Source organism: Cuculus canorus, chromosome 1 (genome assembly GCF_017976375.1).
Source record: "Cuculus canorus isolate bCucCan1 chromosome 1, bCucCan1.pri, whole genome shotgun sequence".
Lineage (NCBI taxonomy): Eukaryota > Metazoa > Chordata > Aves > Cuculiformes > Cuculidae > Cuculus > Cuculus canorus.
The window spans coordinates 68,957,478-68,975,413 of NC_071401.1; the positions used below are offsets into that span (position 1 = coordinate 68,957,478).

At 37.3% G+C, this 17,936-nt stretch overlaps 1 protein-coding gene across 7 annotated transcripts in view; it reads right to left on the bottom strand.

Moving 5' to 3' along the window:
• The window catches only part of UBE3A (ubiquitin protein ligase E3A), a 53,516-nt gene that overhangs the window by 21,748 nt on the left and 13,832 nt on the right, over positions 1–17,936 (bottom strand). For 3 of the 7 annotated variants that reach the window (XM_054085386.1, XM_054085309.1, XM_054085236.1), the window contains 4 exons: positions 14,892–15,037; positions 14,156–14,274; positions 10,682–10,726; positions 706–1,016 (listed from right to left, as the gene is read on the bottom strand). In XM_054085386.1, coding sequence (XP_053941361.1) covers positions 706–1,016; positions 10,682–10,726; positions 14,156–14,175 — 376 coding nt within the window. In that variant the 5' untranslated portion in view covers positions 14,176–14,274; positions 14,892–15,037. Of the gene's footprint in view, positions 1–705; positions 1,017–6,109; positions 6,262–10,681; positions 10,727–13,435; positions 13,517–14,155; positions 14,275–14,891; positions 15,038–17,936 lie in introns of those variants that run through there. The other 4 variants (XM_054085530.1, XM_054085449.1, XM_054085605.1 and 1 more) reach the window with 3 other exon arrangements.

Here is a 17,936-nt window from a genome sequence, read left to right on the forward strand (position 1 = left end):
TCTTTAGCTAAAATTAATGAATCTGAACCTCTGCGTTTATACCACTTACTGCAATGATACTTAAAAAGGGCCTACTCAGAGGTTAACCGTTCTAATTTCATTTAGCTTGTGATGTCTGTTTGCATCACAAGTTTTTGACAACTAAAATTATTCTTATAGTATATATTCACTATTCCACAGAGTTTGAAGAGCTAAACAGAAGTCAGAAAAGACATATAAAACAGTATTTCATTTTCATACAGTGGCTTAGAAATCACTCCACTTAAGCTTTTTTCAGCTTTGTACCTATATTGCCTACCATCCACGTTATCATTTTTTGTTCATCTATTAAGTTTCTTAACACAGAATCTGGAATTAGTTAAAGTGTAACTTTTATAACTCATTAACTACAGGAGACTTATGAAACTAGCAAAACTAAAGCAGTCATACAACCGCACTTAAAAAAATCTTGTCCATATTTGCACACACAGTAATCACAGAAGGCAACACATAGATTTTAACAAAGATGTGGTAAAGATGCAGATTTGAATAGTGTTCTGCATTAATCCAGCCATTTTTTCAAAATCCATAGTAAAACATTTTAACACCAAATGTTGTATTCTGCTGACTTCTTCCGTAAAATATCGCCACAGTGAATTCTATATGGTTATCCTCATGCACATTAAATGTGTTTTATTTCAGTAAAATTCTAAAATAATATCTTACCTTTAAAATCATCTCTTGGGCCTTGCATTTCCTTCTTGTTCATTTTTCTGTCAGTGCAGGAATTGTTATGGGCACCTTTGGAATTGTTTTCTAGGTAAGCTGAGCTCGTTCCTTTCTTGGAGGGATGAGGATCACAGAGTTTTGCATTAATCTTATAAAGCTCGAGGGCCTTAATGGCTGCTGCATTGTTATCCATACGGAGAAAAGTTGGACAGGAAGCACAAAATTCATTCGTGCAGGCTTCATTTCCACAGCCCTCAGTTAACTGGTGGTAGTAGCGCTCTATTAGATGCTTTGCAGCTGCTCGCTTCCTGTAGCAAACATTCAAACAGCAAGTACAAGGATTAGTAGAGCTTTCACATACAAAGCTCATTCAAAGGCATCAGCAAGGCAGAGATTAGTCAGACACTGAAACACAAGATTTCTGTATCAGAGAGGACACATCAGAAGATTTTTTTAAATGTAGGATTCTTATCTTGACAGATGCAAACACATCTTATATTTAACATCTTAATTTAATATCTTATATTTAACACACAATTTGATTTGTGGATGTTATGTACGTGAAAGGCAATTCCTGTTTATGTACAGTGTTCAGCCTATATATTCTATATATTCTAGTGTTATAGTGGACACAATCTTGTTCAGTTCTGAACAATCTCAGCTGTCACTGAAAAAAGGAGAAGTTTAGATGCAAAGCAAGGCTGCAAATGAAACAGAATTGGATCTCATACATGTGATGAGGTCTGATGTATTGTACTGAGGTATGGGTGTCACAGAGGAAAAAAGTCATGAAACAGAAATGATGCAGGCATTTATTTAGCAATACTATCAATACTACACCAATAGGCAATAAATCCTTTAAAAATTTAAACCATTTTAAAAAAAAACAAGATTCCAGATGATTATGTTATCTGACATCTAGTCTATTTAAATCCATAGGAAAAACATTCCGTGGTTAATTAAACAGATGACAAAATCATGATTAAAGATGAGCTCAAGGCTGAATCTCTCTCCTTAGCTTAATAAGGTATATGGTTCTCTAAAAAGCCGTTTGCCAAATTCTCCCCTTTCTCCTGCAATTTTACATGGCAAGTATGTATTTTGAAGAATTACAACTGTACTGAGTCAATGAGCTCAGTACTATATATACACAAAAGAAAATTTAACCGGCAATTAATGAGGCCACAGACTTTTACAGAAACATGCAAATGTTAAAGACATTGCTGAAAAGCTGCAGGTAATTGGGACAAAAGAAGCTGCATGCAGCACTAAGAGCACCATATTTCAAGACATTTTGGAAAACCCTCAAACCTTCCCTTATATAAACTATAAAACATATCAAACATTTTCGTTAGGTGTAACATGCAGGTGTTTCACCTAACTTTAGTGATACAGTACTGTAAAGATTAGATCATGGGAAGCAAGATATTAATCAGAAACTGTGATACTGACAAGTGCTTGCGAACTGAAGTTCTAGACCCACTGGTACCACTCTGTACTTGCTGCACCTAGCTGTTAATACTGGCTGGTTAATTATCAGAGTTTTGATGCAGCTGCTTAGAAGGAAAAATATCCTCAAGTTCTGAAAGTGATTATTGAGGTGTATATTACTTGGCAATAACACTTTTGCTCCTTACTTTCCACCCTTAAAGATGCTAGAGAAGAAAATTTCTTACAAAGCGAACCATTATCTCAACATCTACCTGACCTGCTGAACGTCCCAGTTCCAAGACAAGATTGGAGAGAAAGGTTTCCCTGGCACCTTGAGATGGAGGCTGAAGACCATAAAAAAAAATAAAGCAGCACTAGCAATACCATCAAAACCACTACCGTATAAGCAGAGAACAGCTGTATTCTGACACACAGAAAGAGTTCTAGCCTCTCCAGTTTTTATATGTGGACTTAGGAAAACTTGCCTCTTCCCATGTATATATAAACTTTTTTTTGATCTTATCTTTCATACCTCTGTTAATACAGAGGCTTTTAAATCTCTTAAAAAGTCAGAGGGTTTTAATACAGCTTTGACTAGAACACAATTTCACAGACATCTATTTCTGAATGTCAACATTTTATGCTTTGATCATTCCTGACTTTCAATCATTCCAGACCTTCAGATGTAGTGTGAAATACTGTCATTTGTAATCAGATAAGTATATCATGTGAAAGTCTTTGTTAATAGTGAATTTTTACACCTGAGCTATGGCCACCTGTCTCACCAACTGCTTCTCATTTACTCTTCCTTGCATCTCTCCTATGCACTACTTTAATGCCTTCATGAAAGCTCTTTCCAACTCAAGTTGAACCTTATTGTTATCTTGACTTTTCCTCCCTCTTTCTCACCAACCACATTTTCCACAGCGCATACAAAACAGCATTTATTTCATATACACATTATCATGTTAACTTTATTCTTCCTCATCATATTTTCCTCCCATCTTATTTCTCCATCACAGTCTACCTGTACATCAAGTTTTTTGCAATAAGTTTCATATTTTCTGAATAATACACCTACAAACATTATATGGGTTATTTTTAAACAGCTGCTCTAAATGTATAAAAATATTAGGAATGTGTGTATATATTTATATATATTTAAAGCAGCTGGAGTTGTTATTCAGATTAATTGTATTGCCAGAAGCTGACCAATTTCCTAGGAAAAGCTTACATTTTCAAACTCGAGATATTATTATGCCTTAAAGCAGGCATGCACATATACATAACATCCAGTTTGAATACAGTTATTTCAATGTATAAATCTTGGTATATTCACAACACATTTTATCATATTAAACAACACTCCACTTTAATCAGGTTGTCTGAGATGTCAGGAGACAAAAGCTAAACTTAGACTTGTCTCTAACTTCTTCTAACTCCTGAGATACTCAGGGTTTTTTTTTTTCATTTATTGACTTTTTATTTCCAATTACTTTCCAGACTGTGACAGGCCTACAATAATGCTGTTTGTACAAACATTTTCATTTTGACTCATGGCCATGGACTCACTAACTCAAGTTCTGTGAAATTCTATCAGAGACAAAGGGTTTGAATGAAAGTTGGGTTTTTATTTTTGGTTTTTTTAAATCAACTGTGGATGCAAACAATACAGTGTTCAACATTACTAGAATACATCACTATTAGAGTTTCCCTCCACCTCTCCCTGGCGGCTATTCCTCAGACTCGTGACATGGCCTCTGACAAATTACTTAAGTAAATAAAAAAGTGGAGCCTTAAAGTGAGGATACAGACCTAAGAAAGTCAAACAGAATTTACTGAGCCTGTCGCACAACCTACCCTTACTGAGGTCCATCCTTTATAGAGAATGCAGTTCTGAATAAGCCAATGCGTGACTTTACAGAACAGTAAGATATTCCATACCACATTCCCTTTGGAGGACTTGAGGGATTACCGTCACTGTCCAGTGCAAACAGCCCACACTTCTATACTACTCAGAAAAAGAATGTAGCGTACCTTCTCTTTCTCCAAAGGTGAAAACTTAATCTCTTTCTACACTCCCCAGCTCATTTAGTATGTAGAAAACTTAAGTTCTCAGTCTGAGGCATTAAAACTGGTTCATCAAGTGAGGTAACACAAAACCCCTCTCTATTTTTACCTCAGGGTGTACAGTGAAATCTGCAGTTCCCTTTAAATTACTGTACAGGGATCTGGAGAAGAGTAACTGGTCCCATACAAACTCAATGACTAGTTTACTGTACCTTGGCACACAGACACCTTTTCTAGTGCAGCTAAGGCTGCAGTGACTGAACACATAAGTTTGCAAAGACTTACACTGTTGTTGCACACGCAAGTATGAAACTGCACTGGTGTGGTTGCAGTTGTAAACATTCTACAGATGTATCCTTAAGGGTAATGTTCCACCCAAAAGGCCTCATATAATCTCCTCAAGCAAAACTTCCTACTTCGGTGAGGGGGAAAGGCACCTAAAATAGACATCACCTTCCTTCTCCAAAGTCCAACAATTTCACAAGTATTTTTTCTGTTTAAAAAGAATTTAGTATTTAATGACTTACTTTCACAGTACTTAAAGAGAAAAGAATGTCTTTAGAATTTTTAATTGATCTTTTACTAATAAAAGCCAGACAATAAGTACTTTGCATTCGTAATTAAAATGTAGCCAAAATTGTGGAGTATCACTAGAAACGTGGACCACTGAGCCTCTACCTTTTAAGACACGTTCAAGAGTTCCTATGTGACAGCATCTAACTTGCATTTCCCAAATATCTTTAACTAAATACAGAGGATTGCTACATAAAGGAAACTTCTATGACAGAAAATCAGATGTTTAAACACTCAATTATAGAAGAAACTGAAACAATTCTTCAGAGCAAAGAATTTTTATCCAAGTTTCAAAATTTGCCTGAAATTTAAAAAGATATGCATAAATGCATCATTTCTGCTTTAAGCTTATCTACACTTTAGAAATACGTATGAAGATTTCATAGTTGTCTGGAAATAGCAGTATGAAATTACAAAACCTGAATAGCTTCTCCTTGGAACACAACAACTTTTATGTTATTTCTACTCAGAAGTCTCACATTGCTCCAAGGTGGTAATTTTAGTAAGTGGAAATTTACAATGGTCTGTTTTATCAAAACCATTAATTCAGAAGTACCAAAGTATTTGTATGCTGTTTTCTTTCTTAACACAAAATACCAACAGAAGTATTAATGCGCATGGAAACTAGAGGAAAACTTATGCTTGTCTTTTGGGTATGGAAAAAAAAACAACCCAGGAACCAGCTTTTTGGTACTAACAGCAAGACAACTTTCAGAATATGCCTTAACCGACAGGAGCATAACGAGACCTGCAACAATTATAGTATACTGTGGAAATAAGATGACCAACAGATCAAAATCTGTTAAAAGTGTGGGTAATAGATAGAAATCTTTGTGAAGTTAAATACTACTTCGTGAGAGTTTCATGTTTCAAACCTTGCACATTCGTTTCTTGCTATTGTTTAGTTAGAGTAAGAATGGCATTGCTAGAGAAGACAAGCTTCCAGCAAAAGCACTGTTTAGCACAGACCCTTTCGAAGTGGCCTGCATACTTAACTGCCAAATGCTCCACCCACAGCTGGAGCTGAGCCCTCAGTGTTGTCACACTTCTAGCACCCCCCGGCCACTGGCACCCCAGAGAGAAAGTACATCTGCAAATACTAGCTTCATTCAAGGGACCTCCCACCCTGCCACCTACTCTAAATCCACTGTGCCTCCAGGAACATCATGTGCTGACAAAGTCAGGCACAGCACTTCCTCAGGAAGGGCGAACCTGAGAACAGAAGAGTTGTCCTGGCTTTATGGAGCAATACAGAAAGACAGTTAGAGAGAGGGGTCAAGAACACGGTCAGCATGTATCTCTTAATCTTGTCTCAGAGACAAATTACCTTGCTGCAGTCCTATTAGAAATGCATCCTTCATTACTGCCCTTTCCTCTTCAAGTTAATAGCTCCAGGACTCCAGAGAATGTCATTCCACAGAGCAGCTGGTTTCATATCCTGGTTCCTATCTGTCCTTCTTAAGAAGGCATGGAGCGCGCTGTCACCTATGCAATCCCTCCAACATCCAATTAGCCAAAAAAAATGAGATATAAATAATGCATCAATTTTACCCTGGCTTTTCAACCCAAAGAATTTCAGGACAAGTCCTCAGCCTCCACCCTCACATTTCAGGCCTGAAGCTATTAAATAACTGACTATGAGGAAACAATTATTAGGCAATTATTGTAGGCAATCAACATATGTAAATGGTAATGACTGTAGGCATACTTGTCTGTTTTAAATACTATGCTCATGTTTACAGAATCAGCACTTTTTGAAAAGGCATGGAGAAACACAACCTTCACAAAAAGGCCATACAATTTATACACTGTATTCTGATCAGCAGCCCAGCCAAAGCAAGCAGATTAATACTATCACTGCAGTGAGATCTTAAAAGATACATAAAGCACCTGAGAGACACCAACTCCGATTGCCTACTTCTAGACCACTGGAGTGTTTAAGTAGAAAGCACAATAAGAGACAAACTTTTTCAGACAAAAATACTGATATTGGAAGAGGACACCATTGCAACATGTAAGACTGACCCACAGAGAACAGACCTAAACACTGATCAACCCTGGACAACTTGAGGAAAAGAGGCCAAATACAGGAAAGTGACAATCACAGAACTCTGTTCTCAAGTTATTAGAAACTCCACAACACCTTTTTAAGGTTAGGTTTCTGTGGTAGCATTCTTTCCCTATGCCTTCATTCTGCATGATACTGTCCAAGAAAGATGACCACGACCATGCAGAAACCAAGTGTAAATAACATAGATCACAGGACTTAAAACTGGAAACACAGGTGTTTAAGAACAGTTTGCCATTTCTGGATAAGACAGTTCCAGAGAGAAATACCTTGTTTTTAAGCTTTCTTTTTGCTTAATTTTAGCTGTTAAATTTACAGCATCTTCCGAGCTCCATGGGAACAAAGGTCTGGTTCAGTTATATATTCTAGCTTAAAATCTGGAATTCCTTTTCTTTCAAATCACTATAAAATTCAGTCAACTTATCTTACTGCACTTTTGCTCTTGGAAACAAAAGTAAACAGACACTTAATTGCAACTTAAGTAATTGCTAAATCTAAGAAAGTAATAATTCTTGACTAGAGCCAATGCAGTGTTATTAACTGATGAAGTTTCCTCAAGGGACTGACTGACTGGCTAAATGATGCCTAGTGAGAGGCTCTGAAAAGACTTTTTTTAATTCATCCTAGACAGATAACAGTATCACAACCAGCAAGGGTGCAGGTAGACATAAATACACTACTTAGATCTTTTCCTTCCCAGAACGGCAATAAAACAAGCAGCAAATGCTACAAAAATACCTGTATGTGGTAAGGCTTGATACAGAGGCCATGATTAGCATATCCCACAGGTACGTTATGCAAATCCATCTGTGTTTTCAGCTATGCCAAAAGCAATTTAAGGCATTCTATGTCTAGAAAGTACTAGGATGTCATCTGAAAGTATGCATCATGAAACACTAATATTTAAACAGTTACTGTATATATTTCCAATGGTTGTCATTTGTTTTTCTGGCATATTCTGAGGCTGCTGCATTCTTATTTTGCCTCTCCTTCAAGGGAAAGAAACCAGCTATTAAATCTACTCCAACATGAGATGACTACATATCAAGTGTAACTGTAACAACACTTTAAATGGGGTGTTCAATGACTTTTAAAGAGAGAGAAGTTTCAAAACTACAAAGCATCTCATCCTCAAAACAGAATGAAAGAGAGATGACTGCACAGCAACCCCTCGTATCAGAACATGAAAACTTTTGCTTTGATATATGGCAATGTACAATACAATGAGTAAAGACAGCTGAACTGAGAAATCAAGTTATTATTAAAGTAAACAATTAAAAATTATGTAATTTAGTGAAAAGAGGTTTTAAGAAAGTTATACTACTTGGAAGCCGAAAATTAATGCAGATCTGTGAGAGGAGCAGACTGGAGAAAATGTTGATCCTTAAAATTCAAAGACTTGAGTGAATGTTAAGGAAAAAAAAAAGACTCCTAACTCTGAGCTAGCACCAAGATATTCATCACACATACAGCCAGAATTTAAAAAAAAAACTTGGTAATTTAAAAGGAATTAAAAAAGACTTATCCATGGAAGAATTTGCTGCCTAAAAGTCTGAGTCAGTATTTCTTTAATTTATTTTAATTCAGACATGTGAAACATATGGGATTATGCTCTTGGTATAAAGCTTTGCAATGCAAAGAAACAATAAAGCAATTATATCAGGCAAACAGAGGAAAAAAAAATAACTTAAACATTCACTGTGCAAATAGCAAAACATTTGTGTAAGCCCTTGCATTTACTAATAAATTACAGGCATGCAAATAACATAGTAACTATTTTAGCTACACAGTAAGCTTTCAGGTCACACTGTATTACCCAGCCTGCCATTCCACCTTATGTGGCAAGAGCAACTACGCAGCAGGATTGCAGAAATTCTCTGTAACAGGTAATGTACACATCACATTGTGAAACAGTTTTAAAAAATTTAGTTTTGCAAGTACACTGTGCATTAATACTGTATAATTACTACTCAAGTATGTGAATCCCTACAGCTTGACTTACATCTATATTAGATACCTGAAAATTTACACAGTCAAAGCTGATCATCATTTTGCACAAAAAAAATACTCAGCTTTCACACAGAATAGTTTGCTACTGTACATTACTTTTTCAGGTTCAATTTTAAGAAGGATAAAACACACACAGAAAAATCTTTCAAACTGCTAGAAGGAAAAATAGTTGTACTGCTTTTTCCTTCTGATTTCTCATACACTCTTAGAGTCTTTGCTTCCCCACCAGTCAAGATCCTTGATTCTGACACATCTTTTCCTTAAACATGCAGAAAGCAGCAGTACAACTGACAATATCCAGAGTAGACTACAGCCAGTCTACAGCCTGACTTCCCATTTGGCTAGGCCAGGGAAACAAAAGAACACAACACAACTTGCTGCAGGAACAATAAAACAAAACACAGCAGGGGCTGCTACTGGAGCAGGAGAAGAGCCTATGGCAGAGGTTTTGTGCTGCAACCTCTGTCTCTAACAAATGCTCACATAGCAATAGCCAGTCATCTCTCAGGTCTGGATCCCAGCAACCTGCATTCCAAAGAAAGCAACTAGACAGCATTTCTGTAACAGATGGCATGAGAGAGGGAAAATCAAATTTATCATCCCAAGAGAAGTGCTCCTCCTAGTACAAGAAAAGGCTCAACTGCAATGAGTTGCTAAAAAACACACGGGAAAAGTGTTCCTTGTCTCCTTCTCATGACTTTCAGGGTTAGGTGTGCAGTCCAATGTGGAGGGGGGCTCACTTCACCTTTACACCTCCCCAAGCTGAGCAGCTACAAGAGAGAAGTCCTTGAGCAACTCACACTATGTCCCTAGCTTGCAAAACATCCTGAAACTGGCATCCAGCCCACAGTGTGTACCACCTGGGGGGAGGGTGTGGAGCACATAGTTTAAGGTCAGAGAAGTTTGTGGCAGAAGAGGAATGAACTCAGGTCTTTCTAAGACTCACACAGTATATTAACCACTGGACTATGCTCCCTCTATTATTTTGGAATACAAGCCAGAAAAGCAGTTTGTGGTTTCCCTGCCTGAGTTCTAAAACAGGACAGAGTGAATAGGTAGGAAAAAAAAAAAACACCACAAAACTTTGTTTGCTAACTCACAGAAAAAATAAAGTCTCAAATAACTTTTTTTTTTTTTTCCCCAAATGGTCCTCATTCCTAAAACCCTTTTGAATTTGAAATAAAAATGAACATTTTGGCCTACAACAATCTTGCTTCTAGGCTACCGAAGACAGACCAAAACAAAGTTCAGGACTGTGAGCAAAATGCTATACGAATACTGTTTTGTGAAAGAATGATAGATTTCTGTTTCTAGAAGTAAACAGTATGCAAGTTTGACAAATAAAGTCAGACTTTTTTGGGTTTTTTTGTTCTCTTAGTTCCACAATCCATCTGCCACAATGTGTAATAGCAGGTATTATGCCTTAGCACCTAAGTGTTTTCAAACCCATGCAAGATGTTAGTGAACAGCAGGTTGAAATCACAGCCCTACTGTCAAATCTGAAACAGGCTTGAAGACTTCTGACACTGTATTATGCTACCATCTACTGGTTCACATTAAATTAAACCCCTGAACTTCCCCTTCAACCCATTCACCTCTGGGGTGGGGGAGAGGGGAAGCAAAAAAGAAAGAACAACAGTTTCTATGGAGGCTTAAAATTATTTTTCCATAGCAAACTACTGACTTGAAATTTTTATCGGTGATCCCACAGTTCTACTCAGCTTTTGGCTTTTTTTTTTCAAGCAGGTGCAAGAGTAACTGTGACATATGTTCAAAACATTTTAAAAAAGATGTATCAAACTCATCCACTCAATTACTTACATTCGGCTAGCTTCAATGTTTTCAGAGTGAGGTTCTCCTGGTGATCTGCAAATACAGATACAAAACCTTAAGCATTGTTTGTAATTTAAAGTCATTACAATATGAAGAGTTCAGGAAGGTGAAAATGATGATGATGCCACTAAAAGCACCAACTTACATGCACTTGCACATTTAATTTGTTTGACGAAACTCCAGAAGACAGTTTATAATATAAAACTTGACAACATAACTAAGCCAGATTTCTCTAAGGAGGACAGCATTTTTTCCCCACAGCGTATGCAAAAAGAGTTCTGCTGGCAGTACTTCTGTATTCAAGTTGCATAGTACACCAGTTCTGGGCTAATTCTTCATAACCACTTCTGTAACCAAAACGTATACTCAAAGTTTATCAACTGTTACAAATAGATTCTCTGCATAGATGGACTCTAAGAAACAGCAGCTCAGAAGCAGGTCTCAACAGAATCTCAAAACAAATTTCATGTCTCTCTACTTGAACTTATGGACAAAAATTTCACAAAGCAGAAGCATTGAAGGCAGCTTTCTGCTTCTTCCTTCCAGCCAACAGGTCAGCTAGTCATATTCACAATTAGGTGTCACTGACTGGTATTTTTGAACACAAAAGCAGCACCTGTATTCAGCTTACCAACCCTCTCAATTTACAGACTCGCATATTTAAGGAGTATAGTTCCATATTAAGTAGGCTGAATTATAGTTGGTTATCCCCTCCATCATCTTCCTTATGCCACCACTGATTCAAGAAGTTAATATTTCTTTTTAATTATTCTTTTTTTTATTCCTTCCTTTCAGGGCTTCCCCCTACCCAATGAGTTTGTAGCCAGACGAGAATTTGTAGCTGGATGAGCAAGGAGACAAAGCAGCACAAATACAGCAGTTTTGATTTCAATCATCTTAAGCTGCCTTGAAATCATATCCCAAAGAACCTTATCCAACCTTCACCTGGGTACAGATTTCGGTACAGCTGACCAGAACTGCCATGCTAGATGTATTGTGTGAGGAATGGAAATAGAGTACAACCATTACAGTGAAACTGTAGCTCACATGAACAAAAATGTCTTTCATGACAGAGCTATCTCAAAAGAGAAGTGAGCTAAAATCTGCCACCAGGACTCACTTTGTAGGTTTCAGAGTCTGATAAGGGACTTCAGTTTGCACAGCCAAGCAGGCTTTGCCAGGAAAATCTTTGTTTATAGGAAGAGAAATTCTCAATGTCTCTACTTACTATATGACTATCTATACTATTCTAAACACTGTTGGAAGTCTCCACCTGTAGCCTGAAACATTTCCTTTTTTTCTACATTTCATTGTCCTACCTTAGTTCTATGGACCCTCCTATTAAAGCCTGGACTGTCCTCCTAACTCTACTAAAATCTTACTTGCTTTACCGACACATGAGATCTTGGCAACTTTCTGGATATTACCAAACTATACTACAGTAACAGACCCACTGCCTAGAAAGCATTTCTGGCAGACAACTTAAAATTCCTAGGCTAGCTGGATACTGTGCAGTGACAGATGACGCAGAATACAGGAAGTTATTTGTTTATACTCCACTAAGTTATAAAATTTAACTGACACCAGGGACAGAATTATGAACTTACTATCCAACTAACTTTACATTCATGCTTAAATTGCAAATACCTGCTTAACTGGAAAACAAGATTAAAACAGCCCTATCTCAAAATCTGATCTCTATTTATTCTTCCAAATGATGTTTCCCGTACTCATGAAAGTTCAGGACTGATGAGATAGTTGTGGACAAAATAACACTCAAGAGTAAAACAAATCAAAATGTCATTTTCCTTCAACTCCAGTGACAAAAACAAGTCACTACATACTCAGCAGAGAGAAAGGATTTCATTTTTTTCCCAGTTATTCACCTAAATGAATAGTAAGTGCTAGAAGCCATACAACCTGAGCAGCAGTGGAAAGAAGAGTGTTTATATCCATAATGGCTAGCTCTTCTATTCCCATCCAGGACTTTAGAAACTTATAGCAAAGAGCCTGGAAGGCTCTTTGAGGCGGCTGCTATCTTTGTTCTAGTCGTAGGAAATACAACACAATGAAGCTTTAGGTAAGAGAAGTGCTTTTAAAGTTGCTATGTGAAATAGTGATGTTATAACAAAAAACATAAAGAAAACATCAATCACTTTGATTCTTTAAAATACACAGCAGTATGAAAAACGACAAAAAAACTCCGCGTCTAAACTTCGCATGTGAAAAAAGTAGCCTGATGATCTACAGTAAAGAGATGTAAACATAGCTATCAGGATATCCAAATTCTTTTCCTATCCTTATAATTTGTAAGTTTTACCTGGGCTTTGAACAGACACTGTGGTTCAACATATGCTATTCTACAAAAAAGGTTCTTCTATAAGACAAACAATATAACAGAAGACAAAATTTCAGGGAAGTCCAGAAAAAATACGCCTAGCCAAGTCAAGAAAGGTTCAGTCCTCTAAGGTAAGTTGTTCTACAGAAAACAGGGATCAAATTCGTTCAAGCTTATTGTTTTCTGTAACATGAACAGACCTACCATAAGTATGATTTGCAGAACTATTAATGCACTAATTGACCAGATTGTAAAAGGTTTCAAATGACAACATGAGCACCACATAAAATGAGCTTTCACTACTCATTAAAATAAAATAGAAGATCAATCTAATTACAAGAATTGTAGTTGTTTGATGAGAAGCTATTTATTTTGCAATACCAGATTGTTTACAAACAAGATACCTTGTTTTTCCTCTGAGCAGGCAACAGTACCGAAAGCCAACTATATAGTATGGCAAGGCGTCCTTTCATCATGCTTAAAATCTGAAACAAGAGTTCTGTTCAGAGGAAATCTCAGAGCAAATGCTCTTACAAATTTCAGCTTTGAATTAGATTGTAGATACTGATCACAAGACACAAACTAATCTGAATACTGCAGTATGAGCTAGCAAATTCAAATGGTGGCTCTCTTCCAATAACAGAGGGAGCAACTTCTCCATTCTGCAAGCCACTCCTTTTACCTCCGCTATGCCTCCACAGGAGAGAAAAGTAAAGGTATGCAAGCCTACAAATTTTAACATCATCAAGTCTCGTGGACAAATACTTTAAAAGAATTTAACAAGCTGCTTAAATAAGTATGCTAAACAATTTATACAGAATTTCAGCACGACAGTAAAAACTACCAGAGACTTTTAAGTGATTGTATTGCTCTTAAGATGGATACCACGGAGCACCACAATGCCTGTATTTTAAGAAGTGTTCAGGGACAAGCTAAGGGAACTTTGAAATCACTCTAAGCAGAAGGATAAGTCAACTTTGCCAGATGACTTACATATTAAACAAACAATATACCTTAATACTATTTATAGAAGTAATTCCAAGCCATACAAATTAAAATACTTTAGAAATAAACATTATACCAAAAACAATCCTGAGAAACAACACCATAAGCTCTATGCTTACCTTTTACAAGCTGTGGCCATTCGGTGACATCAGGGTGATCACAGTTTAGAGTCACTGATTAAAAATGAGTTGTCAGACCAGTCCTGTATCACGCTGGGATAAGCATAAGCTTAACAACTCTAAATAAGTAAAAATAATTTAGTTAAAAGTCCTTAGAAATTATTTCCAGCCAGCCCACTAAATAAAAACTATAAACCAGAAGAAAAATATTGATGCTAAGCACTGCTTTATCTGTAATATTAATACCTACTGCACAAAAATTAGTTCATTTTTGAATGGCATTCTAAGACTTCTAAAGTAATTGACCACAGTACGCTTAACTGGTAAACTTGAAAATATTTTTAGCCTTTCTAAGAAAAAAAAAAAAAAACAAGCAAAACCAAACCCCATTTCTTGGACCAGTGGAAAGCACTGATCAAGGCAACAAGAAAACAAAATTTGGAAGCACGTGCATAAATATGAACTGAAATTTCTAACCACAATAACATTCCATTAGTTGTTTCTCTACTACAGCTCAATTAATACTTGTTCCTAATAAGGCTCTGTGTTTCCAGGGGGAGTAATGTGTAACTTGCACTTTGCTGCATGCTACTCCCCTAAATGAAGTAAGCTAAAGCTATGTAAAAGTTTCAGAGAAGCTACCTTTGCTATCTGTGGCCAATCTTTTAGGTTCTTTGCTCCATTTACACCATATATACTCTCTCCTCTCCCTTAAATTTTCAAAAGTGTATTTTACCTGTCAATTGTTTCCTGTGATCTGGCTCCACTGGTATAAATTGAAGGGTTGGTCCTTTATTTGTCATGCAGTTGGCAGCCAATGATCACTCAGCAATACTCCTGCCCAGAGCGCCCTGGGACCACCCCAGCTGATTACTTCCATGGCTGAAAAGGAACCAGTTAGTCTCTTACCTACTGCTATTATCTACTCTAAACTAAAGTTAACTGATTAAATATTTCCAAACACAGCCCTCAACACTCAATTCACCCCATTTTCTCCCACCCAAGCTCCTAGGTGCACTGGACAACTGTAAAGAAAAAGGCCTCTGATGGAGAGTCAGATCACAAACAGCATTATTCACTTTTTGTTAATATAAAGTCTTGATTAAAATTGAAATGTTATTACTGTGTTTAGTAAATAAAAAGGTATCTTACTTTGAAACAGCCAGTAGCTATGAAGACAAGCCTCTGTCTCAGATTCAGAGAATGAATTAGAGAAATTCATTCCTGTAACTCCAACCCAGATGAAACCCCACATTTGTAAGTTGCCATGCAGCAGAAGCCTCATACAGAAGCCAGGTGCACAAAGGCTAGTGAGCTATTGAGGGCACACCCTCAAAGAGCTGCAACACCCACAGTCATCACCGTCAGGTGCAGATACTAAGAGAGCAAGCATATCAGACAGCTTTAAATGTTTCAGTAAAGAAAGCTTTTGTGCTTCAGCCCAAGCTATTACAAGGGTCTTTCAGTAATGCTCAGGTTTGAAGAGCAATCAAGCATTTTTAATACTAATTTGTATCTGTTGACTTGTCAAAGATACAAAAATCACTGATCAGTTAGCAAGGCCCATGATTATCTGAAGTTTGTCAGAAAAGCTGCTGATTTTTGCCATTCTACTACACACTTTGCAATGGAACAAAATTTGTATTAGCTTCAGAAAGACGCTTATTAGTTTTATCAGGTATGCTCCCTGAGGTAGGAAAAGTGCCATTTAATTATTTAGCATCAGTAATATCTTAATCTTCTCATCTAAGCACAAGTGCAGTTGACATAAGTAAAAAAGAAGACAGCTACCAAAAACCTCCAAACTAAAAGTTCTCTAGCACCTATGCTTTACAGGTGTAAATTGTCAAAGTTTAAGAGTCAATGCCAGGAATACAGTACAAGGAATAAAACTGACAAATGGTAAAAGTTTTCAAATTAATGTTTTCTTACCATCAGCTGTAAAGAAAAGCAAACAGCAAAAACCAAGATGCTGATGCAAAACTAAGAAGCCTTAAAAAATTGCTTCTGATTAAGACCTGACAATGTCCACTTTTGGGCAAGAAGAAACAGATGCCTATTCTAAGGCAAAGTTAAAAATAAACTCTTGCTGCATTCTGAACCGATTTGAAATGTCTCTGCAAACATGCATTTAGAAATTAAAACTCTTTCTAGCTCTTTGACCACAAAACCTTTAGTATGCTGGTCAAAGAGAACAGTGGTGTACTTCTCTAATGTTTTCTTGGTTGGAAAACTAGCATTCTGACTGCCAGAAGTACCAGTTCACATTCTGAAGTGCGCTGAATCAATCATTCCTCTACCTAGACTTGTGTCCCATATCACCTAAACTATGGGCAAACGCTCATTACAGCAGTATTCCATTCAAAGGAAGGCATGTTAGAACAACAGGCTTACAGGAACCTTAACAAAACAGGGTTTTCTGAGGTTGTTTCATGTGGGAAGAGAAAAGTCATGAAGATGATTGTCAACAGTGACAGAACACACAAGGTGTTGGTGCTGGATTAAAAAACCATCAGATTTTGGAGTGTTAAAGAACACACACTGAGGCGACAGCTCCACAATCATGGCCAAGATAAGTTTGTGCCCAGGCCTGACACGGATCCAACACTGTTAGTCAGACACACCACCAAACATAGTATCTACAGCAGCTCTGTGAAAAGAGGCAAACTGGCATGAATCTTATCAAACTGAAGTTAACTCATCTAAGTTTTATAGCGAAACTTGTACTTAGAAATACGAGTTTCTTATGGACCAGAGATTTGAATTGGGTAGTTGCAGCATTTCTAGTCTACTACTATATACCTTAAAACTAGAGTTACTGCATTTGAGCCTAAAAATCCCATGCTACTTCTCTACAATTCAGATGCAAGAAATCTTAATGAATTATTTTCCCTTCTATCTCCCTCTGATCCTAGTCCTACCTTCCCCACCTATCCTTGCCACCACTCCTGTGGGACAGAATATGATTGGCAAAGATTCCCTAGCACAGATGAAAGTTTTGTTTTTTTTTTTTCTAAACCCTTACTCATTCACATATCAGCAGAGTACTGTCTGCTGGCAAAGAGACCATGATGTTGAAACATGGGGTGGGTGGTGAAGGAGACTGCCACCTGAATCTAGTTTGAACAAAGGACAGTTTGACTGCTGAACCCAAACAACGCAGAAAAAAACCCCAATGGTAAGACAGTCAAAGAACACTACTTGATCAGGAAGGGAAAACCACACTGATAAACAGACTAACATCTTGGAAAAGGGAATTATGAAGAACAGGAAACTGACCTAAACCAAATGCTTTTCTGTCACAGGAATTCCTTTACAAAAAACCCCTCTGGAGGTAACTTACCTTCCAGAAGGTAGAAACAGCAGCCCCAGAGCATGTATTTACTCTTATTACTCAAATAGGTTTCTCTGGTCTTCACTGTCCTAATTAGCATGGCTTAAAGCCTAGGCTTTCACAGACACACAGAGCAGCTGAGGGTATCACACAGAATTTGTGCCTGTGGAGTATGTCCGAGAAACCTGAGATGGCTCTTTAGAACTGGGCAGGTTCCAGGACAGACACATCTGTATCTGCCTAGTGACTATTTACAGGAGGCAGCTTCAGCCAGGACTGTAACAACTCCTATTATAATTAGCAAAATAATATACAAGATCAATTTGCCCTCAAACAATATCTCTGAAGAACCTTGCGTGGCATGGAGTAGCTAGCCCTCATCAAGAAGGAACAGGATAAATAATGTTTATGCAGTAGTTTGAGACAACACTCAAATCTCCAAGGTGG